The sequence below is a fragment of the Zeus faber genome (assembly GCF_960531495.2).
Source record: "Zeus faber genome assembly, chromosome: 8".
NCBI lineage: Eukaryota > Metazoa > Chordata > Actinopteri > Zeiformes > Zeidae > Zeus > Zeus faber.
Genome location: NC_137195.1, coordinates 11,013,170 through 11,040,239, shown reverse-complemented (window position 1 = coordinate 11,040,239; position 27,070 = coordinate 11,013,170). Strand labels below are relative to the sequence as shown.

Sequence of the window (27,070 nt, the reverse complement as noted above, 5' to 3'; positions counted from 1 at the left end):
TCTCTCTTCAAAGTATCTTCCTGGTGGAAAGTCATGTTTATTAGTTAAGTCCTCATGGGGGTATCGGAAGGTAGGGGATGGATATGGGAATCAGTGGAAAATTATAAAAAAATATTTATTGGTTTTAGTATATGCAATAAGAAAAGACTCTAGAAAAAAGCTAGCGCTTGGGATTTTATTAGAGACAATGGATCATTAGTCCATTTCTATTCAGAACATGATACAGTGCTCAGTGTGAAATATGAGTATATTTAAATTAGGCTTTTATCTTCTTTATCTTTTACATTGTACAATATACATGTATGTGTTGCTCACAGTCGCATCTTTATTCACACAGTATGAGGAAAATGCAACAAATACTGTTATAAAACAACCAAGATTTCCAGAATCATTATCACAAAGGTACAGTCAGTATTTTGTCTACAAACTGACCAAATATGTCAGAAGATACCATAAGATAAGGCATCCAATTTTTAAGAAATAATATTGATACACCCATCCACACTAAATGCACTGGAAAGCCGGCTTTCTCTTTTAGAGCGTGGCAGCATGCAAATCACCCAGGCCCGCTTTGAACCTTGAAATAATAATAATTTTCACAGAAAAATGTATAGCAATAAATTAAGATCAGCTACGGGTCCATGTGACCCTCTTCGCTTGCCGTAGAAGCCATTCAACTGATCGCACCTTTAGGATCACTTTTACAAAAAGACGATTTTAAAAGATGTGCTAAGAAATAAATAAACATCCTCACCCTTTAAGGCATCAGACCGGTGACGGGTAAGTCAAGGATTTGTACATAATATAACAAGGCGAGTTGATCTCAGAGGTAGAGAATATCAATGTTAAGACAAGAAAGGAACATCAACGTCACTTAGGTCAGTGTGGAGCAGCAATGAAACAAACCTCTGTCCTACAATTTTTTTTTTTGTCATATTTTTGTCCCAAGTATTACAATTACTTGTGCTTGTTTTTACTGGTAGAGTGTGACGCAACGATTGGAAAACCGAGCCGACCTTGCATAAATATAATGACATTCCTTTGCATACTTTTTTCTTTTTTCCAAAACAATGAGAAGCATTTCATATTAAGGCAATAAATACAATACACCGTAATAACGCACGGAGACAGTGATGAGTGTGGGTCGCCGTGATGCGGAGCAGGTATCCGCAGAGCCAGCCCCGGGGTCACAGTGGGGTCCTACAAGTGACCGGCCGCACGGTGGTCACCACAGTGCAGCGGCGCCCGAGTGGGCGAAGCCGGGATCCTTCCTCAGGGTCCAGTACGTTCCGTTACTCACCCAGGTGTCATCCTTGGACTTCCTGTGGAGGCCAAAACCAACCGAATAGTGTCAAACAGAGGAAACCGAGCTGCTCGATCATTGCAACTTCATATGAAAGCTATAACAACCGAGCGAGGATGTTTTGTATGATGATGATGATGGGATATTGTGTTGTGTTGCCGCTGTAGAAATGGACGCTCTGTGTTTGCATCAAACACTGATCGTCGGGCAATCGAAAGGAGAACAAAACCACTGTTTTGAAGTACAACATCTGCAATCGGGAACCATTTACCCGACCACTTTCCGAACGGCGACAGCAGGGGGTGCTGGGCGAAGCAAGCGGCAGTACAGGATATGGAATCGTAATCAAGGAAATTCTATACATTCCCCGAACATTTGACGTTCACCTGAAGAATCTGGGTTGATGCGTCACGTTGGATTCTTCCAGGATTCTCCGTCTTTCCCGCTGCAGCTGCTCGATCCTCTGCTTCTGCTCCTCAGCTTGCTCTAGGATTCCCTCCTCTAGTAGTCTGCCATCCAGACGGACAGGGAAAATTGAGGAAATTAACGAGAATGGACGACGGGAACAGGAGCATGAAGCGGCGTACGCGGTTCACTGTATGCTCTTATAAATACCTGAAACACTGTCGTTTTGATCTAATATAAGAACAGGAGTTAGTTTGAGTATTACCGCCTGCTGCCAGTTCACTTATTAAAGTGGTTTCCCGTCGTCCTTTGACCTCTCACCTTTGGTCCGGGCGCAGCCGGGTGTCTGTAGGGGGCAGCAGCGCTCTCAGGGAGGACTCCAGCTCGTTCAGCTCGATGGTGAACTTAGTGAAGCCGTAGTGGTTCTCATGGTCCTTTGGCATTGCGTCTGTGCCGGTTACAAAACACACGTCGGCGTCGGGCGACATCTGGACTCATGGATTCACTCAATATATTTTTCAATAAAAGTTGTTGTCTGAACCGGACGATAAAAAAACGAGCCCGAACGCTGCCATACTCGCTCTCCAGATGCACGTGGCCGAGGGCGGGTTCCCGCAGTAAACTCCTTCGTGCCATTTTCCAAACAGCTTGTGGACGACCTTCCCCCGGTGATCCGTGATGGCGCCCTCCACCTCGTTCACGCTCGAGTTCCAGTATTTGGCCTGTAAAAGAGTCAGTCAGTCGGTCATTTGGGGGATCTACGGGTTTCGTCCCTCCGCTTCCGGAGAGTCTCCTTTCCAAATACCAGCAGGCGCTGCTGCTGTTGGAAAAAAAAGAAGAATATAAAAAAAAAACAAGCTTATGACGTGACGCGCTGTTTCCCGGTCAACAAGAGCCGACGAGGACGCGTAATTAGTGCCGGCATGTCTTGGCCCGCCACGCTGCACAGCTTCGCGCAGCCTTTCAACCGGGGCGCACAGCGCGGCCAATTAACCTTCTCTCAGGAGAGGAGCGGCGAGAGGAGCGGCGAGCCGACGTCAGAAGGAGCCGAGGAGTTTGTGACGGCGACGGAGAGAAGAGGAGCGCCGTTCGCACGAAAGGGGCGCGCGCCAACCCTGCCGAATGACGGCCGTCAAAACGGTTTACGTCGCGAAGGAATCAAGTATAGATAGTCGTAAACAAATAGAATCGTCATAACAATGCCGAGGGGGGGCTTTAGCCGGGGATTTTCGGAGCCTCGGCCAAATTTTCAAGATCGTAGGACGGATCGTGGGGAAACCTCCTCGTCTTCATGGTTTTTAGGATGAAAAGTCTTGTGATCAGACCCAGACGAGTCTGGAAATGTAAACGAATATCAGCTTGATTCGATGTTGTCTCAAGGCTTTAGGCGTGGCCCCTGCAGTGTGTGCTCCAGTCCCAGGAAAGATGGAAGACTGTGCATGTGGAGTCTGGTGCTCTCAGTGGATTGGGGAAGTCTTTTGAAAGACTTTGTTGCGTGTCGCCTCTGTTAAAAGTATTAAAAATAAATAAATAAATAAAAATGCTGGAATTTAATTTACCGTGTCCTGCATTCCTCTAAATACTTGGAATGCAACCCTCGTTCTATCCATTTTGCCGCCTCACAATAAATCAAATGTAAGAGTTATTGCAACGGCGCGACCGCCTCACCTTGACGAAGACGATCTTGCACTGGCAGGTGTTGCTGCTGGAGTTTTTGATGGAGATCTCGCCGTAGTGCTCGATCCAGCGCTGCCCGCTCAGAATGTTGTGCACGCAGGAGGTGACTTTGTTCCACTCGTAGCAGTCTCCACCTCTGCAGGGGAGAGAGAGAAATCAACACATTAAAGTGGCAATCCGTTTGATTGACCGTGACGGGTGGATTACACTCATCCCGGAAACTATATGATTTTTTCAACATCCCTCGTCTTCGGTCCAAGATGGTTGAAGGTTTGCTTTTTTCTGGTTGATTGATTGATTTGTTTGTTTTTTCTTGGCCACACGGGTGATATTCTTTTTTTGTGAATGTTCATCAATATCGACAGTTTTTACTGACAACTAGCTACAGCACACTGGCTTATGAAAAGGCCCCGAATGGCTGTTTGTTCTAAAGTACCATCTAAATAAATATGGGATGAATATCAAAAATGCATTTTTTTTCATTAAAGAATCTCACGGTTTACCACTTTAATTTCCCATCTTTCCAGTTATCATGACTTTGAGTGTCCATCCGTGTCACACTGACTATTTTACAGACCAGACCACGGGACTCACCCAGGCAGAGTTACATGGGTGGTGCCGATGGGAACGATCTCCATCGACTTCCCCCAGAACTTGTTCTTCCATCTCATGTCTGCGGAACCAATCGGAGGGAAGCCATCAGAGATATTACGTAATACCGAGTGCACCTCCAATCCGAAGGGGCATGGAAAACCCCCGAATAGGATTTCTCAAGTCGCCTACTGTACCTTGCCAGAAGACGAAGTTTTTCGACTCAGCGTGGCAAGCTGAGATGGGTGGGTGATGGCTGACCTGAGTGAAGAGATGGACGAATAAATACGTAACGGTTCCAGCCAAAGATTTTCTGCGGTGATACGGGGAGAGAGAGAGAGAGAGAGAGAGAGAGATTCGCGCTCACCTGTTCTGCAACGAAGCGGAAGCCCTTGTCCGGTCGGTCGCACTCGTAGGTCTCTCCCAGGACGGGGTTAAAAGGCTTTCCCCCGGCTCGGTAGTAACTAGAGGCGTACCCTGAGACGGCAAACGTGGCTATGTACACCTACACACACAAAAAAGCAGCAACTCCCTCTGTTACACGAGGCCGTGTGTCAGTCATTAAGACATTAACTTTTGAATAGCTCTGATCCAAAAGGAAACTGCTTCAGTAACACTGTTCTCGTGCCCAGCCAGTGTTTATTTAGTCATGAACGCCTTCCTACTCAGGTGAGGTTGCCACGGCAACTAATATTTTAGAAGTTTATAGCCGTGTTTTTCCAACCGCTGCGCCGTGAAAATGTTCCAAATTCTGCCTAAAATAAATAAAGGCAATTCATCAAATTCATCAGTTGCAGACAGAATACCAACAGGTTTCACACTGAGAGTAAGAACTCTTAGTAGTGATGAAAGGCTGGCCTCTTTTTTTAGGATTTGGTTCTTGACGAGTAAGTAAAAAAGTAAAAGACCTGAAGTAAAAGATTTGTTCTATCGTTCGAGTACGTTTGGCTCCGAGTTGTCAATGGAATTCTCACAAGAATCATTTATTTTTTCGCACAATTATTTTGGTGCGAAAGCGTAAAATAGTCCCATTTAATATGAATTACAACAAACTGATTTTTTTTAACCATGGACTTTAAACGAGTCCTCAGTCATTATTTTCAGTTTGCGGGGTCGAAGAGCCACCCGCTCGCCCACTCCTTTGCCGGAGCGACTCCGGGAGAGAGATTTTTTTCATTACAAACAAATCGTTTGCGGCTCTTGTATATCTAATTGTTATGTTTACGATGACAGGAGACTCTTCTTCTCCTTCTTCACGGTTACAGATGAGGTGTGCCGTGGGATCACAGCAGATGCTTCTCTATTGGCTGTGTAGAGACCAAGCCGCCCCTGCCGCTCTTTATCAACACATAGTCATTATTTACAACCAGGCACCTCCCCAGCTTTTCCACACCTCAAAAAAAGCTACTTCCACCCAACAACACAGTCTGCACCCAATTAATAAGTGTGGATAAGAACAATGCAATAGCCCTGTTCTGAGACTGAGCAGACAAAAAACGTGGCTGAGGCTGTTGTGCCGTATACGTAGCCGACGACTGACGGGCTCAACTGGCTGTTTGAGACGCAATATGGGCCGTGGGAAAATCAAATAGCTCTTTTGTCGCCTCCTTCATGACAATGGCTCCTCTGACGCCCTTTTCATCGCTCCCGAGCCCCTAATGCGACATTGACTTTTCATTTTTCAACCGACAGAGCGAGGCACAGCTCCTCGCCGCCGCCTGACGCGGCGACACTCCAGGGCGTGCGGTTGGCAGCCTCACCATCCTCTGGAAGGGGTCTTGCGTGTTGGCAGCCCTGTCGAGGAGCTCGCTGTACTCCAGCTCCTCGCACAGCCGCTGCAGGGTGTTGAGGGGCTCATTAAGCTGCACGGGCATGGTGACTTTGGACAGGTCTTTGCCGATGTTGTTCTTCAGAATGTTCCACAGGCTGACGGTGCCGCCGCTGGGGCTCGGCGACGGCAGGCAGGACCTGCGGCGACCGTAGGGGACGCCGTTTTCCACGCAGCCTGGTGGAGAGAATACAAATATGACACCTAGCCATTCCTTGGCAAAATGCTTCTATTTACTTTGCAACTAATGTACGGAAACAAGGCGGTTCACACATTGAGTCATTGAGAACACTTGAGTAAAGCTGGCTTTACACTGAATCCAAAAACCCATCTGATTGTGGACCCCCACTAGTAGACGCAATCTGTAGTGCATGTGTCAAGATTATTGTTAAAATATGTCTGTTTTCTCCAGTACAAACAGTATGATAAAGAGTAGTTTGCTCAGCTGGACCATTTTCCAAGAAAGAGAGTTTAAAACTTAAACCTTTATATAGTGTTTGCAAAGTGCAAACAAATAAAAATATATAAACACCATTCATTCATTAAAAACAGATTTACAGATAGTGAAAAGTGGTGACACCCAACATTGACATTAACAACATCATTATTTCAAAGACATAAGTTATTTACTTAGTTTTAAGTCCCGTTCCAATATCTGTAGCTTGAAATGAATGAGATTCTGGTGAGTTGAGTTGTTGTCGGACTCAGTGTGAAGCCGACTTAAGGCTAGTTATAAGAACCTAAAAATATATCTACTACACTGAGAACACGAACAGAATAAAGAACACGACAGTGCTTGACTTGAATGGTTTTTCATAATAGATAGTAGAGCCAAATAGCCAAAGTAATTCCATTCGGAAGAGTAGAATTGCATGTATGCATCATTTTTACACAAGACCCTTCACCCTGTCACAGCAGGCGTTTGCAGCTTGCTCACCTGAACCGGGTCTGTCACTTTCCGTCTCGTTGCTGAAGTTGTCCATGGAAATGTTGTCACTAATGTCACTGAGGTATGAGTCGTCTTCTGATGCCTTAAATTAAAAACAAAACACGGAGGCTAATTACAGCCCCTTGAGTACGAAGACAACATCTACTTTTCAATAACAGCCACGGAAAACGGGTTCCGACGGGTTCGTCTCCCTTTAACATCCTGCCATAACAGCGAGCGCCATGTGATTCCAGTGATGATGACTATTCCCTCAGGAACTCCAATTTCCAACTCAACTGCCATGCAAGCCTGGGCCTGAGTTGTATCTTCCCTCTTCTCCGCACGAGGCCATTGTATGTGTTAAATGAATGCGTTTAAGATACTTGTCATGCTTGTATCGGTGGAGGAAAGTGGACTCTGAGCAAACTTCTCAGATGAGGTCTCTGGTGGTTCGACTTAGACACAAATTGCGAAATAAGACCACGCAGTCAGTTTTTTGCGAGCTGTCTGTTTTAGAAAACATGTCCGGAAACGAGCCGTTCAGCTTTGCTGCCCTAATATACCTCATTGCAGTAATACGTAGTACGTCAACTTCAGTAGAATTAGAACCGCGCCCCATCTGTGTAACTCCACCCACGGCTGGAGCGCGACCAGACCCGCTAGTATCAAAGCTAAGAGCTAATCATGGGAAGTGCTCTGTTGGCTGCAGGGACCAGCACAAATCTTTTCAAAGCAAGAGGAATTAATAGCAACTGTCGGTGACAAAACTGCAGAAGAAGGAAATGTAAGTATTTAAAGATTAATTCTGCTGTGTGTTTCTATGTGTGTGTGTGTGTGTGTGTGTGTGTGTGTGTGTGTGTGTGTGTGTGTGTGTGTGTGTGTGTGTGTGTCCATGTTGGGTTGACTGTACTGTAGACTGCGGCGTTATTTTATTTTATTTTCTGACGTTTCCATAATTGAGCGCCAAGTCTCGCAGTATCCCGCGCTGCTCCAAGCTCCTTGCTGAACAAACTTTTAAATGAGGCCTTGTAGATCTAATATGAGTGGAGATTCAGCAACTGTATTGCTTATTCCTCGCCTCAAATTGGTTCAGAAACAGATTTTGGTGGACTGATATGGTGAAATCAGGGAAAGTTACGGGGTAAATAGAAAGAACCAGGGGCCTGGGGAGGGTGGCTCCTCCCACTGAAACAGCCCATTTTCAGACAGGGTGGATTGGAGGCATGTTACAATGGCTCGAATGCATAATCTGAGTGGCATTATCAGCAAAAAACAAAAACATGTTTCGGGGACTTCAGAGACCTACTGTATATTAACTTGGTTAAAAGGAGAATAATAGGTCCAGTTTAAAGAAGAATTGGACAGTAAATGGAGAATAGCAGATCATGAAGAAAAGTGTTTGTTCTCCTCTGCATCAAGATGTGACTGGCTCAACATTTAAGAAAATGCTCAGCTTTAGATTTTACAGACATACCTCGTTTTCAGAGGAACTGGCGGACAACAGGACCTCCTGGGCGTCGAAGAACTCGGACAGCGACTCTGCTATGGACGCTCGGCTCTCGTTGGATGCCTGGTGCACGAGGGCGGGGCATCCGTCCACGGAGTCCTTTTTCTGGAAGACACCGAGAGCTCCATCAGCGCAAAATCAGAGCGTCGGAAACGAGAAAAACAAACGGACGCACTGTGGCGTTTCTCCGCGTTGAGCCCAAAAACGTGAACATGCACGTGCAACAGCAATGACCCCCCCCAAAGCAGACGAACAACTTCATATCGACTAATAACCATGAGAGAAATTCCTAATTAAAAACGTTATTTTTTTACTTGAACTTGCCGCCACCGAATCAACGATAAATGAGGAGTGTTTTCATTTTCTTAGCAGCATTTAAAGTTGAATATATTACAATGTTCGCGTGCGAGAGCAGAGAAGGATTTCTCGGAGGGAACCCATTCGTTTTGCTCGGTTACGATAAGCAAATCTCCACGGAATTAGGCGGATGGGGTTTCCACTCTCCAGTGAGCAAATCTGATTAGAGCAAGCAAACAGATTCCCTAAGGAAATTGGCATTTTGTCTGGTGATTAGAGGTGTGCCTCTCAACACTGCCTCTCAATGCACTCACACTAAATGTCACCGTCAGTTGCCTCCCCCTCGGCTTTTCTCAGCGGTCTCCATTTTGTACTCAATCAAATTAAACTTCTCTTCGAATTTGAGAGGACCGATAGCGTTTCCGATCTTAGAAATGTGAGTATTTTAGAGAGAGCACTGTGTTGAGGACGTGCCGGGGGGGGGGGGGGGGGGGGGGGTGGCTCATTCATTCCAGACTGGTATCAACCAAAGGAAACGGAAGAAAAACAAGGAGTGATATTGATGATCCGGCGGTACGACCATGCGTTCCCACACCCACCTGAAGCGGGGCGGAGCAACTGACTAGATCTGTGGGTTCTACGAGGTGCGACTCGGCGTGAATCTTGCACAGGCGCTCTCTCAGATCCGAATTCTGGGCTATGGCCTGGGAAATATAACTGGCATTGTAAATATCACTGTGTCTCGCAGGCAATCACAGCACAACACACAATTTGCACTTTGAAAAACAGCGGGAACTCGCTCGCCTGAATCTACGATGCTTTCATTTGAAATGCATTAATGTGCTTCTTGACAACTTTAACCTGGTAAACACCATTAGAAACATAAAACAAGGCAAGTTTACCGTATTTGTTAAAGGTGTATACAGTAAAAAAAAAAATATATATATATGTATATATAGTACATACATTTATATATACTGTATGTATAGTATATACATTTATATATACAGTATATATGGAAATAACTATATATAACTGTATATATATATACAGTTAAAGGTTAAAGCTGTATACAGCATGTTTATATATATATATACTGTATACAGTATGTGTGTATATATACTGTACATATAAATGTATATACTATATATACACAGTATATATATACAGTATATATATATATACACACACACAGTATATATATATATATATATATATATATATATATATATATATATATACACACACACACACACACAAATGTGCACACACACACACACACACACACACAGTATATACAATGTATGCAGACTTGTAGATGACTTGTGGACTTGTTCCTATATTTGTGAATTGTTGACACAGAGGTTTTTTCTTTATCATTGTTGTTAATTTTTTAGGTTTATTGTATCATGTACTGTTGGGCCAAGTACCTCTTGTTTATTGTTTAATACTTGTTAAACAATAATATTGTCTATTATTGTAATTGTTTATATTTAGGTTTATTTTTTAATGTTTATTGTTAATTTTTAGGTTTATTATATATTGCCAGTTTTTTTTAAATGTTGTACATTTTTGGTTTCTTACACGACCTTTCTTCCTATTTTATTTGACTACTTCATCATCGTTGCCTACTTTTTTGATGTGAGCTGCTGTAACACCCCAATTTCCATATATCTATCTATCTATCTATCTATCTATCTATCTTTCTATCTATCTATCTATCTAATTTTGTGAATTTCAACCTTTAATAACATCCGATAGGAGATGTTTCTATCGCTCACAAAGCCTCGTATCCAAACAGCACCTTCCTAGCATCCATCAGCAGCCCCAGCTTCCTATTACCCTGAAGAGCCCAGCAGGTTTTGTGCTTTGTTTCCTGTTGAATTACAGAGATTTTTTTTTTTATTTTAGATATTTTTAGCGACCAGATGTGTGAAAAAAACCGGCACGTCCCGTGCTGATGCAAAGCCTCATAAGAGGAAACATGAAAACCACTGACGGTGGAAGGGGACTAATAGACCATTATTAACTCTGTGAGTGGCGGTGTTTGATTGTGGGCGAATCATTGTGGAGATGGACCGGCACAGAGGCGAGGCTATTTTTATTTTTAAGTAAAAGAATGGTGAGCAAGCGAGCGAGCGAGCGAGAGAGAGAGAGAGAGAGAGAGAGAGAGAGAGAGAGAGAGAGAGAGAGAGAGAGAGAGAGAGAGAGAGAGAGAGAGAGAGAGAGAGAGAGAGAGAGAGAGAGAGAGAGAGAGAGAGAGAGAGAGAGAGAGAGAGAGAGAGAGAGAGAGAGAGAGAGAGAGAGAGAGAGAGAGAGAGAGAAGATGTCGCGACAGAAGCTCCAGCTCAAATCTTTCACCATGGGCAGGGGATGACAATAACCGTCTGACCCGAGTGGGGAAGTGGAAACAGACGCCGGGTGAGAGGCTCAAGCTGAAAAGGAGACGGAAAGTGTTTGGATCTTCTTCAGGTGGGAACACCTTGTATCACCACAGTGTTAACCAGAGACACGCGGCCGTACAGGTTGTTCATCTATCGGACAGAAGATTTCCGAGGGAAAATTCATCGGATCAGCGGTGACGTCACTGTTTCTGCTTTGCTGCGAGCACTCGCTGTCATCTCCCACTTTAACAGCGTGAATCACAAACACTTAAAAGTAATAACTCAAGCAGCACTCCAAATGTCCGTGCAAAACTGGAAATAAAAGGTATAGACCAGCTGTTCAACTCAGTACAGTAATGCTGATCAGGTGTTTACACATCCATTGTCCAATGTCTGGGATCCTTACTCACGACCGTCGGTCTGTTCCGCGGGTGGAGTCCTGTGTGTCCGTAGAGGCGCTTGGCTTTTCATTCATAAAAAAAACTGCAGTTTCTAGTAGCGCGTGAAATCCGCGTCAGTTTTCAACTTGTGGAGTGGCATATACCTCCGTTTTAACATGAAGCCTTGTAATGCCACTGGGATGGTGAGGAGGGATCATTTCAACGCGTCAATTTCAGAGCAGTGGACAGTAACGTATTGGCCATTTAGCGTTTGGGCAAATGCCAGAAAAGCCGCTCTACCACGGGCGGACTGTGCCCAGACTGCGCGGTCCCTTGGCATGTCGGGCAGCCGGGCCCATAACATGTACTGGTATTAACATAATAATTAGTTTGAGCGCTGATACGATGTCACCTTTAAAGCATTAACATACCTTGAACCAGCGCACTCAATTGTGTATATATATACCACCTAGGAAGTCACATAGGAATTACGGTCACGGTTAGTAGTAAATTGACAACAATATGAGTCATGACTCATTTAAAAAACATTTAATGAATTAAATAATTTTGAAATGTTCCGTTGCATGAGTAGATAAAGTAGTTAAAGTATGACCCAATCTACAATGCACTGTATTTTGGCTTTCTTCCTGTATTAGGTCCTACATTAAGTCCGATTGCGTTCTCACATGTAGCAGACCAGACCCTGGTTCACTTGGAACCGAACCGAGTCCCGTCTTTTCAGGAGGACCGTGGCTGAATTGTTTGGTTCGCACCAGAGTTTGAATGCGTGTTCTCACTTCTCCAAACAAATTGCACTGACGGAGCAAACGCATCATGGTTCGATTAAAATGGACCAAAGAGGGTAGGGTGTGAAAGCACCCTGAGCGGAAAATCCCTTCAATGCTGAACTACATCTCTGTGTGCGTATGAGTGTGTGTGCGTGTGTGTGCGTGTGCGTGTGCGTGTGTGTGTGTGTGTGTGTGTGTGTGCGTCCGTCCGGTCTGGGAAACCTACAGTTGCCAGCGTGTTCTTCAAACCCAGAACCTGTGGAGAGGTAGGGGGGCATGTCTCGAGGTCCGTCACGTGTTTCAACCTCTCCCTCTCTGAAGTGAGTGCACTGAGGGCCGACTTCATGGTGCTGTGCACTGCGGCGTGAAAAGACGAGATAGGATGAGATGAGATAAAAGAAGATTAGATAAGACTTAACTATTAATCCCTGGGGATAAATTACGGTGTTACGGGAGCAGAGTTGACAGAACAGAGCAAGTCAAAAATGATATTCACAAATATAATAAGCGTGGCCTTAAAGGAAAACCCTGGTATTTTTTAACCTCAATTTTATTTTTTCGGCCATTTCAAGCCCGAGAATATTTGAAATTGATTTTCTATTCTAATTCGCTATTCTTTCAATGGTGGAGGGCTTTCTGAAGATTTTAGAGAAATTATGTAGTAAGGATATTCCTTGCACCATGCTCTACATAAGAGCTACTTCAGTGCTAGAATATTCTGTAAAGTCATGATATCCCCCCAAGCACTGCACCATTGCTTAAAATAACAGCTTCAAGACAAGACAAAAAGATTGAATGTACATACTTGAAAACTTTTAAATACCAATCAAAATCCGCATCAATTTATGCATCCAAATGTATTCGTCATCATTCGGTATGTGAAAAAAAACCCTCAAGAGTTTAATTTAATCATCTCCAGAGTCATCTGTTTAACAAACGAGTCATTCTCTAACAGAGTTTTTGCCAAACGCTTCTTGAAAAACTGGAAACATCTCACTGTTTGTGAGGCTGGCAGCGAAAAATATGACTTATTCCCAGAATAGTAATGAATGTAAACAGTGACAAACTGCTGGTAATTAACAGCTGCCGTGGCTCCGCAACTGTCACTACTATTCATTATCAACAACAGCTTCAATGAAACGGGTGCTGTATATGTAAATTTTAAAAACGTGTAAATAAAAGAGCCATCCCGTGAATCCCGTAGGATCTATAAATCTCAAGAGTGTTGCCCTTCATTAATAACACAGAGCCTTGTTTAATTAAAACGATTCATGACGCGTCCGCTCACAGTTGTTGGCGACGCGGCAGAAGTCCTCCTGCAGCTTGGTCACGTCGATCTGGACGTCCAGGGATTCGGAGTAGGCCTTGTCGTGGGCCAGGGCGGCGGTGGAGAGGTTCGGGTTGGAGGCGTGATGCCGGATGGACCCGGAAGAGATGCAGCTGGGAACCTTACGGGCGGGTGGAGCCAGAATTTTGGAAACGTAAGATGACGCTGATGGCGCATTCGGAGCAAGCGAGAGGAAACGATGAACTCCCCGTTTTTTTCCGTCCCTTTCTACCTGCAGAGTGACTTTGGCGTCTTTGTTGTAGTTCTTGGAGCGCCACTTCCTTGGAAGTCTCTTCTCCTTCTTGGGGCTGTCAAATGCAGACGTCTTGTGAATATGAGAGATGAAGAGTTAAGGTTGGAAGGAAGTTACAACCCCTAGTTAAAAAAAAAAAAAAGTTATCTTTTCACAGGATTGAGGCCTCACAAAGCGTGGGTGAAGACACATTCTATAATTAGCAGTTTAGTGCATTATATATTAAATTCTATAAAAAGATGAAAGATGAAACGAGAAAAACAATTAAAGTAAAAGTCTCCGTTATTGTAGCTGACATGAATCTGTAATCCGGCGTTTTCACCTGTAATGGTGCGGCAATATCTTAAATCTTAAGAGAAAAGTCGTCAAACGCACGGACGGCGCTGACCTGCAGAGCCTGGATGGACGGAGCGGAGCAGGTCCGATGGAGGACCTCCATGCTCTGCAGCAGGTGGTTCAGATCCAGCAGGTAGGACTCACACATGGACAGGTCTGTAGTGTGGGGATAAAGGAAGCCAATATTGAATAATAAGTAAGGGATAATGTGCAGCCAGCCTCGGGTCATTCTCGCAAAATAACCCCAGATAGGATGATCAGGACTCTTGTAACACTCTGAAGGGGGTTCTTTTTCATTAATGACCGGCTGACTGTACATTATCCCTTACTTATGGCTTCTTGATAAAAAACACATTTAAGATGGAATATTAATTTGAAGTGGTTTTCTAACTAGTATGCATAGTTTTATTACTTGTCAATGCCGCTATTGACCAATCAGTAGTTTTTCAATAAGGCGTGTAAAAATGTATAATAATTAAAAATAAAAATAATTAAATAAATAAAAATAGTTTTACATTTTAAAAGCTTTCATTAAGACAAGAGAGCGAAACTAACAAAAAATGAGAGCCACGTGGTGAAAAAAACAGAGATGCATGAAACAATTGACCAGTGCAGTGGGAATTTGAGTTTAATTTCTAACGAGTGACAGAAAGAGTGAATGTGCTGGGGGGGGAATCGTTGCGTTTTTTTTTTCCCCCTTTCTCACCTTTGGAGCATTTGTCCATGTCGTCTGAGGATTGCAGCCAGGCCGCCACCTTGGCCTGGCTGTTGCAGCTTGCAGGGAAGGGTCCCGTGGCATGCAGCGACGACTGCCTAGCCACGGACATACGCTGCAATAAATACAGCCGGCACACTTAAAAGGTCAGCGCTATAACTATTTTCTCCCTTCAAAGAAAATGTCAGAAAAGGTCAAATGAGAAGTTGTTTGACCTTCGTAAATTATGCAGATAAAGATATTATTACAGTTGAGTTCTTTACTGTAGTAAAAGTAATTTAGGTGCAGTTTAAAGAGCTTTAGCAGAGGGCAAGCACAATGAGTCCTTGTCATAGCGGCGTATAAACTGATTTCCTCTTCAAATCGCAGCAAGAACAAATTTCCCATTAAAATTCATGAGGTATAAATATAGATGCACATATGTAGATTAGAAGAGAAAAGGAAGGAAAGGGGAGCTTTTGGAAGGACAGGGCGTAACCAAAAATAAAATAATTATGAATGGACATCCTTTTTATGCTGTATGGGAGAATATGGCAACTATGTATGCAACCAATTAAAGAAAAAGGTGTGTATGACCTCCTATTTATCAAACCATTGCATCTGAAAGAGGGTCATTCTCAGCTGAAATACTCCGTCGTCTGCTGCCTGTTGTGTTTCCCTGCAAATACCACAACCGCCATTGTCACAGTGATGAAACGTGCACTAATGAAAAATGCATGGTGATATATGGACACCCGTTGTTTATTGTCAGCAAATATTTATGCCATAAATAACCTCCGGGGTAATGGCAAAAGAGTTAGCGCTCCATGGCATAACACACTGTGTGTAAATGGACCCAGCTCGTGGAAATGTAAATGCCCGCTTCCCAATTTGTACCACCTCAAAATAACTTTAATAATTGGATTCACCAAAAAAGGAAAATCCTGTCGTCGCACGCGAAAAGGCGGATAAGTCCACAAAGTGAATTCCATTGCGTGGACCCTGTCACCTTTCTCATGGAGGAGGCACCGTCCGTCCTGTTGGGGGAGGCGGGGGAGGTGTAGTGGGGGTAGTAGTAGGGCTTCTCAGCGGGATACATGGTGATCTCGTTCTGCCGATAGAGTCGATGATGGCGCAGCTTGGACACCCATTCATCAAACAGCTCCTGGGACTTAATCTGCCGGAGGGGAGACAACAACAATGAGAGTCCGGCACACCGGCGCCAGAGTGGATGCAGTGAAACGCAGTCGTACATTACATTTTGGGGTGGGTGTAATACGGCCCGCTCAGCTGAACGTGCAAAACACCATTTAAAGTCTTCAAAGATAATATTGTAATGGGTAATCCACATCATGCCGGTCCCCTGGGGGGCTTGTGGTGGACCCTCATTAGCTTTGCGGTTTACCTTCAGATGATAGATGTTTTCCTCTGCGTCAAGATCAATGCACTTGGCTTTCTTCTTAATGGCCATGACGGAGAGGCCCACGTCAACGCAGCCGTGCAGCTTCCCCTTCTCTATCTGCGAGTCGAGGAAAAGTCATTGGCCAATTGCGATGATTAACTAGGCCGATGTGATGTGACGTGCTTGCAGAGAAGATATGTGGAGGGGACGGAGCTGAAGACGGCTCCAGTGTGCGCGTAAACCCATTTACGGTGGCGAAATTGAAACCAATAACGTCAACCAGTCACGACTCGGTTTCACTTGTTCGACATAACTATTCTTTGATTATGCAACGCGCGCAAGCAAGTAATCCAACACACGTTACAAGCACTTGAGTCTGACAGCCTATCCTTGGCGATGAGGCATAGAGGACGGAGAACAAGGGCATTTTTCAATTACAGACTACGGTGCCCTCTGGGTTGTTTTGGGAAGTGGGAGGCGGCGGCTCCGCGTGTCCTAGATAGAGGCCGGCGGGGCTTTCTACTCACATCAGCAAGACACTTCCCATACTTCAGAATGCCCTTGTCCAGGGAGAAGTATCTCTGTGGCGGAGGGAGGGAGGGAGCGAGCGAGCGAGAGAGAGAGAGAGAGAGAGAGAGGATGATGTGTAACTGTCCCCACAAGCAAGTTTAGCATCCTGGTGACTTCCAGTTCATAACAAGCTGTTAATGTCTATGCGACGTCCGACTTCCTCGCCATGTCTCTCAATTTCTATCACTCTGCCTCCCCTCTTCCTTCGTCTCGTTCCCGGGACCAGAGCGGGCGGATGCCTGCAGCTCTGTTCCCGATAACCGGCGGGCTATTAGCTAATGCATCCCAGAACAGCGTTGCGATACGTCGTCAATGTCATCCCGGGAAGAGTGGAAGGACCTTTTAGGGGAAACGAGAGCCTAGAATGAGGAATCGACACGGGGGCTTCCGCCGCGGGTCACGTAATTTATCATCCCGTTCAATTCGTTTAAAACACAAATCCGGTGACGCCAGTAAATATCTGGGTCGTGGGTACGGTGTTGGGGCCGGTAAGGACCGGGAATGGAAATCACATTAGAGCGTTTAGAAACGTGTGTCGGGTCCCGAGGCAGAGGAGCACCTTTAGCCACAGTATTTATATTGCAATGAGTAGATTTCACAGGTTTTCCATACTTTGTGCCAGCCCTTCATCGGCCACTTCCTCCTCTTCAGCATGAAGAGGAGGTAGATTGGTAGAAGGTCTATCCAATTGTGTCCAGGGACATTTTGGTCTGCGCCCGTTGGTAACAGCCCTTAAAAGTCGAAAATGAACGGTTCCAGACTACTACGCTTTTACAAATTTGTCTGGCAATGCCAGGTTAGGTCCTTGCCTGAAAAATACTTGAATTTAGAGGGATAATAACTGGTTTACTTCTGAAGATCATTCTCTGTTGCTTAATGCGTTTTCACATGACGTCTGTTAAAGGAGTGGGTGGTGTGGACTCTTTGGATTGGATTTTTATACCCATTTCTGATTGGTCAATGAACACCAGGGGTGGAGTTCTCCTTCTCCTAGACCACTGTACATAAAATATGTCCAATTGTCCATATACTCGTCCAATATAATGGTCCATGAATGTATAAAGACAAAGAAAAATACACTGGACTGTTATGGAGGAAAACAAGGAAAAAGGTGTTGAGGCTCGATAACCTTGTTCTAATGAGTCAGCTACAACACAGTGGAGCTATACTACATGATATATCTCATTCAGTCTGTGAATGGGAGAGAGCCAAACTGATGAAGAGATGTGGCCGTACGGGGTGGTGTTGTGTGTGGGGGGGGGGGGGGGGGCAGTGTTGCCCACATGGTTCCACAGTTATCCTACCTGTCTAATCTCACTTTTCAAAACAATCATGTGCTGAACAATCTCACATCTCACATAATCCTACGCATACACAGATTGAGATGACGTTTCATAATAGACTAATCCAAATTGCTGAGCCACAATTACAATTCTGCGGGGGTGGGGGTATTTACTATAGCTGTGTATATGGCACAAAGAGGGGATGTATTAGGGTAAGCAGATAATATTGCAGACTTGGCTTATACCACATTATTTGATTTCAATCCATTTGCCGTGATTCTGTAATTGGGGGTTTAGCATAAGCCTAATAACCCTGTTTGGGAAAACAAAAAAATCCACATCCACGTTATGGCCGATCCAGAGATCCTTTCTATCAGAGCACTGATGTAATTTAAGCGCGAGTATCTGGTACTTCGATGTATCCCTGATATCTAATGGTGCTGGCACGGAGAGCTGCCAGATGTGGGTGCTTCCAAAATAAGCGCTACCACCCAGAGGGTCGTCATGGAGGACGTGACGCTATCTGGGCGGTTCTCTGCGTCTCCATCGCAGCTTCCTCTCACCCTGTGACACGATGAGTCATCGGCACAAACTACCGCCGCTCTTCACAGGACAAAAGACACGAGGGCTGCTGCAGAGGAGGCCGGCGGCGAAGCAAAGCAACGACTCTGGATGTTTTAATGTCTGAATGTGGGATCAAGACCCTGATATTTCCACGATGATTACAGAGCCAAGATGCTGCTGCGGAGAAAACTGCGAAGAGAAAGATATATTCTGGAAATGTGGCCAATTAAAGAGAGAATAAGATAAAATGGCATTTAGGTTCATGCAAGTGGATCCAAGTCGGTGTGCCAACCAGCTCGAAAGGGACAGATTATACTTTGCATGGATATGATATCAGCAAATTATCAGACCATCCAATCCAAACTCAACTTAATGCTACTCCCTGGATTGACACGAAAAAGGCTGATTTCAAACACAAGCAAATAATATTATTTATTAATGATAATATTTATTAATCATCCTATTTATTATAATATGTATTATAACATTTATAATAAATATAAATATATTAAACTTCATATAATATTATGATAATATTATTAATTGTTATTGTTATTATAAAAATAATTACTGTGATTAATACTAACAAAAATAAAAATAATAAAAATAAAAATAATAATAATAACAACAATAATAATAATAATAATAATAATAATAATAATAATAATAATAATATATTGGTAGTAATAATAATAATTAGTAATTTAAAAATACATTTTATTTGTATGTGGGTTGTTTGACGTTATGGAGTTGTGAACTCCGCAGGTCCAGACGCCAGTGGAACTGGAACGGAACATTATAGCTTTAATTTTAAAACTGAGAGGCTGGTTTTGCATAATGAAACATTAATAATGCGGCTGTCTGTGGATGACCAGCCAAAGGGTACTTAAAAACAGTGGAACACAAGTACTCTACTGCTGTGTCTTGCAACCTTGGCTGGTGTGCATGTGTGTCCGTGTGCGTGTGTGTGTGTGTGTGTGTGTGTGTGTGGTGAAAAGATTTATGAATATTAAAAGATAGGTATTGAAATAGTAGCATGGTCTGAATCTATATTAGATACTGATGCTATGGAGTTTTGATTAATGTCGCGGTATTTGATGCCAAATTTAGAGCTAATAACGTCATGTGTCAGCGACCCAAAAATAAACCAGAAGATTGGAGTGGTAAATGTGTCAATATGTAATTTTCTTTTTGTGAAAGGTTTTTCTCTTATGTTTTGTGCCTCTGACAAAGATATTTTGATTATATTTTGAAGACTTTTTGAAGGAGCGCAGTCCTTGACCTTTAACTCCTCTCTTCTCGTCTCTCTCCTCTCGCTAGGAAGAAAAATCAAAAGTGGTTTCCACGAAAATAGCATTTTTGGAACTGGCATCGAGGTCTGGGTAACCCGTAAATTTGTAATGTAGTTCTAAGCCCCTTTAGCAGAACATTAAGTCGTAACATTTAAACATTTACCTGACATACAAATATTTCAGGCTGGAATTACCCCAGAAATAAACCTAAAATTCTAAGTATTCTTTTCAGGCTTTGAATGTATTTCATTATAAAAGTAATAAAAACATTTACATTTGTACTGCTAATTTGATTAGGGAATAGCCCACCACACTCTTCTCCCAAAACTCTCCCTTCCTGTAATTTGTGCAATATAGATGTTGCATTCTTTTGTATCGTAAAACCAATATGATCACAATTTATTGTTCAGCCTTAACTACCCTTGGGAGAATTGTTGGAATTTTAGGATTGGATTGGACGTATTTGTGTGTGTGTGTGTGTGTGTGTGTGTGTGTGTGTGTGTGTGGACATGTGATTGGGTTTCTTTTTCTTTATTCAAGAGTAAATTGCTTTCAGACTTTGCGGCAGTAAATTTGTAAAAAAATTGTTGCTTTGCTGCTAAAGCTGGTCGTTTATTAATATTTGTCTCGGGTCCGTACTCTCCTGACCTCGTGTAGTTGCTCCACTCCAACATCGAGTTCTCTTCCGAACTCGTTCTTGGTCCTTGGAAAAGCACTGTACTGGTCGGTGACTTGATGAACTGGGTTGAACCAGATACCACAGCACTCATATCAGTTTATCGGTATAGTCAACACTGGGTTCATCGAGTTCACGCGTCGTGAAAAACACCTTGAAAGCCGTACTTCCGGGAACACGCGTCACTTCCTGATCACTCTGTGCTGATAAGAAACCCACTGCCTTTGAGCAACACCTTCATAAGTGTCAAGGGGTTGATTTCTTGCAGCTCGGAGGCAAGAAAGCTTCCCCCGCGGCGACTCTTTGACGACGAGTAAAATGTTACCTGGCGACTGTCGTGTTTGGAGGAGGAGCTGCTGTTGCTGCGGGACGGGGAGGAGATCTTCTGAGACGTAGCCGAGCCGCGCCCCTCCGACTCCATTGCGCGGGCCTTTCGCTGGGTCGGTGTCGCCTACGGCCGAGGTGCCGGGCGCATCCCTGCGTCATCCGTTGGGGGAGAATGGATAGAGAGACGTTAGTTCGCCACTTCTTTAGTTCGTTGCTCGTCGTTTCCCCTCGAGGTAGCGGTGTTTTCCACATCGCAACAGATAGATAGATAGATAGATAGAGAGATAGATAGATAGATAGATTGATAGAGAGATAGAGAGATAGATAGATAGATAGACAGATGGATAGATAGAGAACAGCCTTTTAGCTACTCTGTCTCATGGAAAATGCATTAGAACTGCTGCTCAGATCTCCTTTCTTCTAGTGCTGTGGGGTTTACAGTGCAATGCTTTCCAGAAAGAGCAATCGCCATCGACAAACCCTGTTAAGAGGCAACACGACAGTATTTACATTGATCCATGACGTTCGCTGAGTGAACACCATCCACTCAAAGCAATAAAACTGCTCAATGTTAAAAATCTGATTTACTGTCTGTGTCCAAGTGCTGTCTGCCTCACCCGCCTCCCACCAGATCCACTGGACGCTTGAATGATGAGATGCTTAGCCGTCGGAACCGTTCCATCCCAAGACAAATAAACTCATCAGCGTCCGAAACAATCCTTTCTTTCATTGACTGGATCAGTATGTGAGCCGCAGCCGAGTCCCCTCCAGTCAACTGTTGTGAACATTAAGGGCTGAGCTCTGCCCGTAAACCCAGACGAACGCAATCTCATCAGTCGTGGTTGATGAACAACTCGGCCCGGGCTGGAGTGAATCATTTCATTTGAGAAAGGGTGAATAGGCTTTTATTTTTCTTCTTATCTTTAGGTTTATTGTTCTGGTGGTATATGACCACAATTTTCCCATTTCCATGTTTGGTAATTTTATTTGTATTTTTATTCTATTTTTTGCTAATTTGTAGGATATATTTGTTGTTTATCATTAGGTTTTGTGTATATTTACTCATTTAAAGTAAAGTATCTCTCTATCTATCTATCTATCTATCAAATTAAAGGGCTTTTATTTAATATGTAGCGCTGCAAAGGAATACTGAATTCAAGATCCATTCATTTGGTGCATTTCTTGGTTTTCCCATAAATACTTTACAACAAATTTGCACTAAACAAATTAAAAGTGTTTTCCTCAGTTTAGCATGTTTAGATACAGATTTAAAAGACTATTTCTTATGCATTTATTCATCACGGCGAGTAATCGTGTTGGCTCTCCCTCTTCAGCCGCATCAGCAGCAGCAGCAGCAGGTTAATCACATTACCCACAATGCACCCTGCAAGGCCAGTGCATCCGCGCCTCGCTCCCTGGTGTTGGACGAATGAAAGCACCGTCCTCTGAGGCCTTCGTCCTTTAGCCCAGGCCTTCGTTTAAGTTGGGATGGATCGGGGTGGATCCCAAAGCGGCGGTGACAATGGATCAAAGTGTTGGGGACAAATAATGAAACGATGCTTTACAGCGGACGAACACATCTGCATGCCTTTTGTCTTCCCGGGTTTTGAAGCTAATCTCATTCACCGGGGCCGGACTGCGGGGGATTAATCTACAGATCTGGTTTTAAATACACTGGTTTAAATATATTTGCATATCATTTAAATGCTGTGCAATGTTTGAATATTCTTTGACAATGAAGTCATGTCTTTTGAGACGGATGTTAATGGAACGACAAACCATTTCCTTGCTACGAATAAAAATTAGGGGAATTCAGTTCAACATGATTTAAATAATAGCTGACCGCCGCAGCTGAGATAAAACCGAGAGGTTGGAGTTTTGGCATTTGGATTTAGGTGGCAGCCATTACTGTAGGCTGAGGCAGATGGCAAGGGTGGAGGTGCAGAAGTAATGAAATAAGTCTGCACAATGTCTGAGTAACAGTATTTCCGAAGGACTTTTCCATTTGTTTGTTTTGATTTTAATCTAGGAACCTAAGCTATTTCATGTATTTGCACGGATGTCCTCCCATGCACCCTCAAGTAAAAGATGGATGGATGGGTGGATGGATGGATGGATGGATGGGCAACAGCTATCTTTTTCTCTGCTGCACATAATTTATTCATTTGCTCTCCACTGATCACAGCAGCTCTCACCGGTTCAGTCGCACCGTCACCCTCCTTCACTTCAACACTTTTTTTTCCTGGTGCCAGCAGGATTAGGTCTATCCCTCATATTATATAAGGTAACCAGGAAAGTGAGTGATGACCTACACCGACAGCTGGTTGGTGTCAAAGTTGAAGCCAGATTGTACGAAAAAGGTTATTTTCCTCAATATTAGAACTTGGCGTCCGCTCTTTCAAGACGCACCTGCTGTGCAGCACTTAAAAATACAAACAGATAAAAAAACAAGGGGACTCATTTTAAAGGGGACTGATTAAAGCAATAATCATCCAGAGGCAGACAGATTCTCCTTTATCACGGCCTGGTGAAGTTTCAGGCTAATTAACTATTTACAATAGGATTTACATCCTGGCTTTTCAAATAAAGAGCATGTGCCGTAGGGTCGAATACTCAGTAAGGAAATATTTCAGTTCACAGAACTGCTAAGGGCACTTTTCTCATTTTTAAGAGCTGTTTCGTGAACTATCCCACAAATTAAAGAACCCTATTAATGAACGTAGAGAACACATTTAACTTTAAGATCGATCGTTTTTGGGAAAGGAGGCCCGTGATTGATCTGAGGCAATTCAACTTGGTTACGCAACAAGTTGATTGACCACCTTTTTCCTTTTTCTCTTGTACAAGGCGTACTGGAGCTGTAGGATATATTTTATCTCACTTTCTTTATTCAAATGGGTCTATTTTTCAGTCGAAAATATAACACCTTAGTTTTATAGGCGGTAAAAAAAAATTGACAAACTGGAAAACTGTGACTTCGCCTGTCGGTATCTGAAGAAACATTTTGAAGCCTCGAGTTTGGCTTTACACCATCATCGCCATCTCGGCGGGATGGAGCCAGGGCTTTATGGATTTAGGCTTCTTGGTGAGACAAGCCCACCTTGAGCAAATGTGAACAAGAAGAGAGACCTGTCAATCAAAGCAACCACGCCCGCAGATATAGACGTCTTTAAGCCTTCTTATCACCTTAATGGAACAATGGGTGTCATTTGGGAGGCAATGTTATTTGGTGGAATTATACAGTTATTAAAGAAAGTGGGACTTTCCATAATTTTGCAAATGGTCCATTACAAAAGGAACTAAGACGTAGGCGGAGGTATTATGGTACTATGATGATACGACTCCTCAAGACACGAGAAAGAGGCATTCAGGGAGGCGCATTCTACATAATTCTGTAATTCATTATCTGTGACTTTTAACACAACCTGCTGACTCTCTCCAGGCTGTGTCAACAGCGGCTGACAAACCTCATAGACTTGACGGTAATAAGCACTTGAATGTGACTCACCAGAATCCAAATATCACAGACAAACTCCCACACTTCAAAATTCTCAGGAAAAAGAGCTTTTAGAGTGGTTACAAATACAACTTAATGTTTAGACTCCTGTCGACAGCAGCTGCACCATCTCTCCATCCCCTCTGGGAGAAGCAGGGAAGTGAAAGTAGTGAACTCCTTAGGAAGTGAAACATATTTTTTAGGAGGCACAACACTGGAGGGTTCATCAATAATATCACCCCCTGAGGATATATCCGGGTTAGTAACAGTTTAATCAATGATCTTGTTGTACTGGAAATCTTATGGTTGGATAAAAACCATCGTAAGCAGTTACTCTCCATGCATATAAAACACAGAAGCAACGAGCAGACGACAAAAGACAAAGCTTTTTAATTATCTGAGATTAGGAGATGCCGCTGTTCAAACCCAAATGAATGTAAATCTTCTTTTGAATGTTTGACGGAGAGGAACCAGCGAAATCGATGGTAATTTAAAACGAGTCTAATTGCTCACATGGGCCTCCCTGACCTTTCACCAATAAGACAAGGTGCCCGCATCCACATGAATAAATTGCCTTTACGTCGAGCAAAGACTTGGTGCTGGATTTATGCTGTGGTAACCACCCTCTCTTCATCGGAACCTCTAAATATACCGTTAAACCGTAATACATCCATCAAGCCGGACTTCTCCTTTTGTCCTCGTCCGTCTTTACTGTTTGTGAAAGCCGGAGGATATCCCCTGTCCGGCGGGGGAGTTGTTTTGAATCAGAAAAAACATATTGCGCTTAATGTGCCGAGGACATCTCATTTATTGCATCTCACAGTTCCCACTTTAATACCAGTAATGCTATTAGGTCTGTGCATTACTCTGCAAGGGTAATACCTCTCAGTCTGTGTTATTGAATTATCAAAATGGAACAACAGCATTACACAGTCGCCAAAGGGGGGAAGGGACATCTTGGGACATGAGAGAAGTTGTCCAGTCAGTAGATGTGACGTTAGGTGAGAAAGCTGCTTTGGTTCGGGGACGACGTGTGTCGGGACAGGTAGCGTTTCCGCTTTTCGATCCGTCGAAGTCCGACATATTTAAATCTCTACGGTCAATAATTCCCTCCAGACACAGTCCAAATTAGTGCTGGTGGGATCATTCCAATAAAAAAATAAAATAAAAAAAAAACTCCGCAGATCCGTTCGTTTCCGCGCTAGGCGAGTTGCAACGGGAAGCCAATCAGTTTGGACGATCTAAAGCTGATCTTGAAAGCGTCCCCTCTGACCAATCACGTTTGTCGCTACAGAACTAAGCCCCGCCCCTCCCTCGTGGACACGTTGCGCTTGTAAACACAGTACACACACAGTACACACAGTACACACAGTAGACACACAGTACACACAGTACACACACAGTACACACAGTACACACAGTGCACACACAGTACACACAGTACACACACAGTGCACACACAGTACACACAGTAGACACACAGTACACACAGTGCACACAGTGCACACAGTACACACACGGAGCTGAGGCCGAGCCGCAGCGTCTCGAACTCGGGAGGAGAAGCGGAAAGACGATGTGTCGTTGGGACACAAACATCCATAATTTGGTGCTTTTTTCCCCCTGATATTTAAGTTCCGACCCAAAGCGGACGGTAAATATTCGTTGTGCAAAATGTGTCGACGGGACGTCCCGACGAAGACACGACAACACCACAAGCTTTATTTATTTATTTAGACCTACTTGCCATATTTATTTTGTTTTTGGTTTGATCAAAATGTTATTTGAGTGAAATGCCAACTTAAGCGGCTGCACTTGTTACTTATTGTTCACGAACAGAAATTGTTTGATGTCGAATTGTAATATTCGTCATCAAACGAATGACATCTACGTGCCTTGATGATGTCATTCTCTATATCGCCCGTTCGTCGATTGTTTTTTACGCTCAATAAACACAGATAATATGTTCAGGACATGTTGACCGCCACCAATTTGTTCCAACGGAAACTCTGGGCACAGGGTGTCTTTGGTGCACTCTAATCGGGATAGAGAACGGCAGCTTGTGTGTTGCATTAATAAACATTAGGGTAATAACGGTTAATGGCATCAATAATAAGCCAGTGTTACAACACAGTCCTCACCAATTAACGGGGACGATCAGTCCGGCAGAAAGCCGACGTAGCGGTCACCGCCACTTTAATACGGGACCAATAAAAGTCAACCCAAACTTTCCGGCGGCGGTGGAATTATGCGTTCGCTCTAATGAGAACTTACCTACTCGTCACGGACGCACAGTGCGGAGGGAACGTATTTCTCCCGGAACAACTTCGCTCTTCGCACCAACTTTCCTCCTCGTCACCGCGCCCCGTCAGTGCTGCGCGCAGGCAGCGCATAGGCCGGCGCTGCCTGCGCAACGTTCACTTGGAGCCTCCTGAACACTAACTTCAAGCAAAACAGCTACTGGGTCGACTGTAACTATTAAAAAACCCCAAAAACTACCATTCATCTACCACATTAATCTGACTTTATTCGTGAGGAATATTTAGAGCAATGGGAATAGACTTAATATGTAAGTCTTAATATGTATTAAGTCTGTTCCCATTGACTGTAAAGCTCTTTATTACAATAATAATAATAATAATAATAATAATAATAATAATAATAATTAATAAAACAGCCTTATTTTACAAATTCTTATTTATCTATAGATTGTTTTCCGATTGTTCTATTTTACATTTATGTTTCATATATGCACCGAACGCCAA

At 43.6% G+C, this 27,070-nt stretch overlaps 1 protein-coding gene across 1 annotated transcript; it reads right to left on the bottom strand.

Annotated features, from left to right (window-relative positions):
• Nucleotides 1–176: 176 nt before the first annotated feature.
• On the bottom strand, nt 177–26,635 carry osbpl3b (oxysterol binding protein-like 3b). The gene is made up of 21 exons (XM_080005511.1): nt 26,580–26,635; nt 20,811–20,962; nt 16,628–16,681; nt 16,104–16,217; nt 15,708–15,875; nt 14,711–14,834; nt 14,057–14,160; nt 13,648–13,740; nt 13,377–13,536; nt 12,315–12,445; nt 8,207–8,344; nt 6,742–6,835; nt 5,737–5,981; nt 4,344–4,481; nt 4,174–4,237; nt 3,980–4,058; nt 3,377–3,521; nt 2,286–2,430; nt 2,030–2,156; nt 1,690–1,812; nt 177–1,322 (listed from the first exon to the last, which is right to left on the bottom strand). The coding sequence occupies exons 2-21, from the start codon at nt 20,904–20,906 to the stop codon at nt 1,226–1,228; spliced, it is 2,439 nt and encodes an 812-aa protein (XP_079861637.1). The 5' UTR covers nt 20,907–20,962; nt 26,580–26,635; the 3' UTR covers nt 177–1,225.
• Nucleotides 26,636–27,070: the final 435 nt, after the last annotated feature.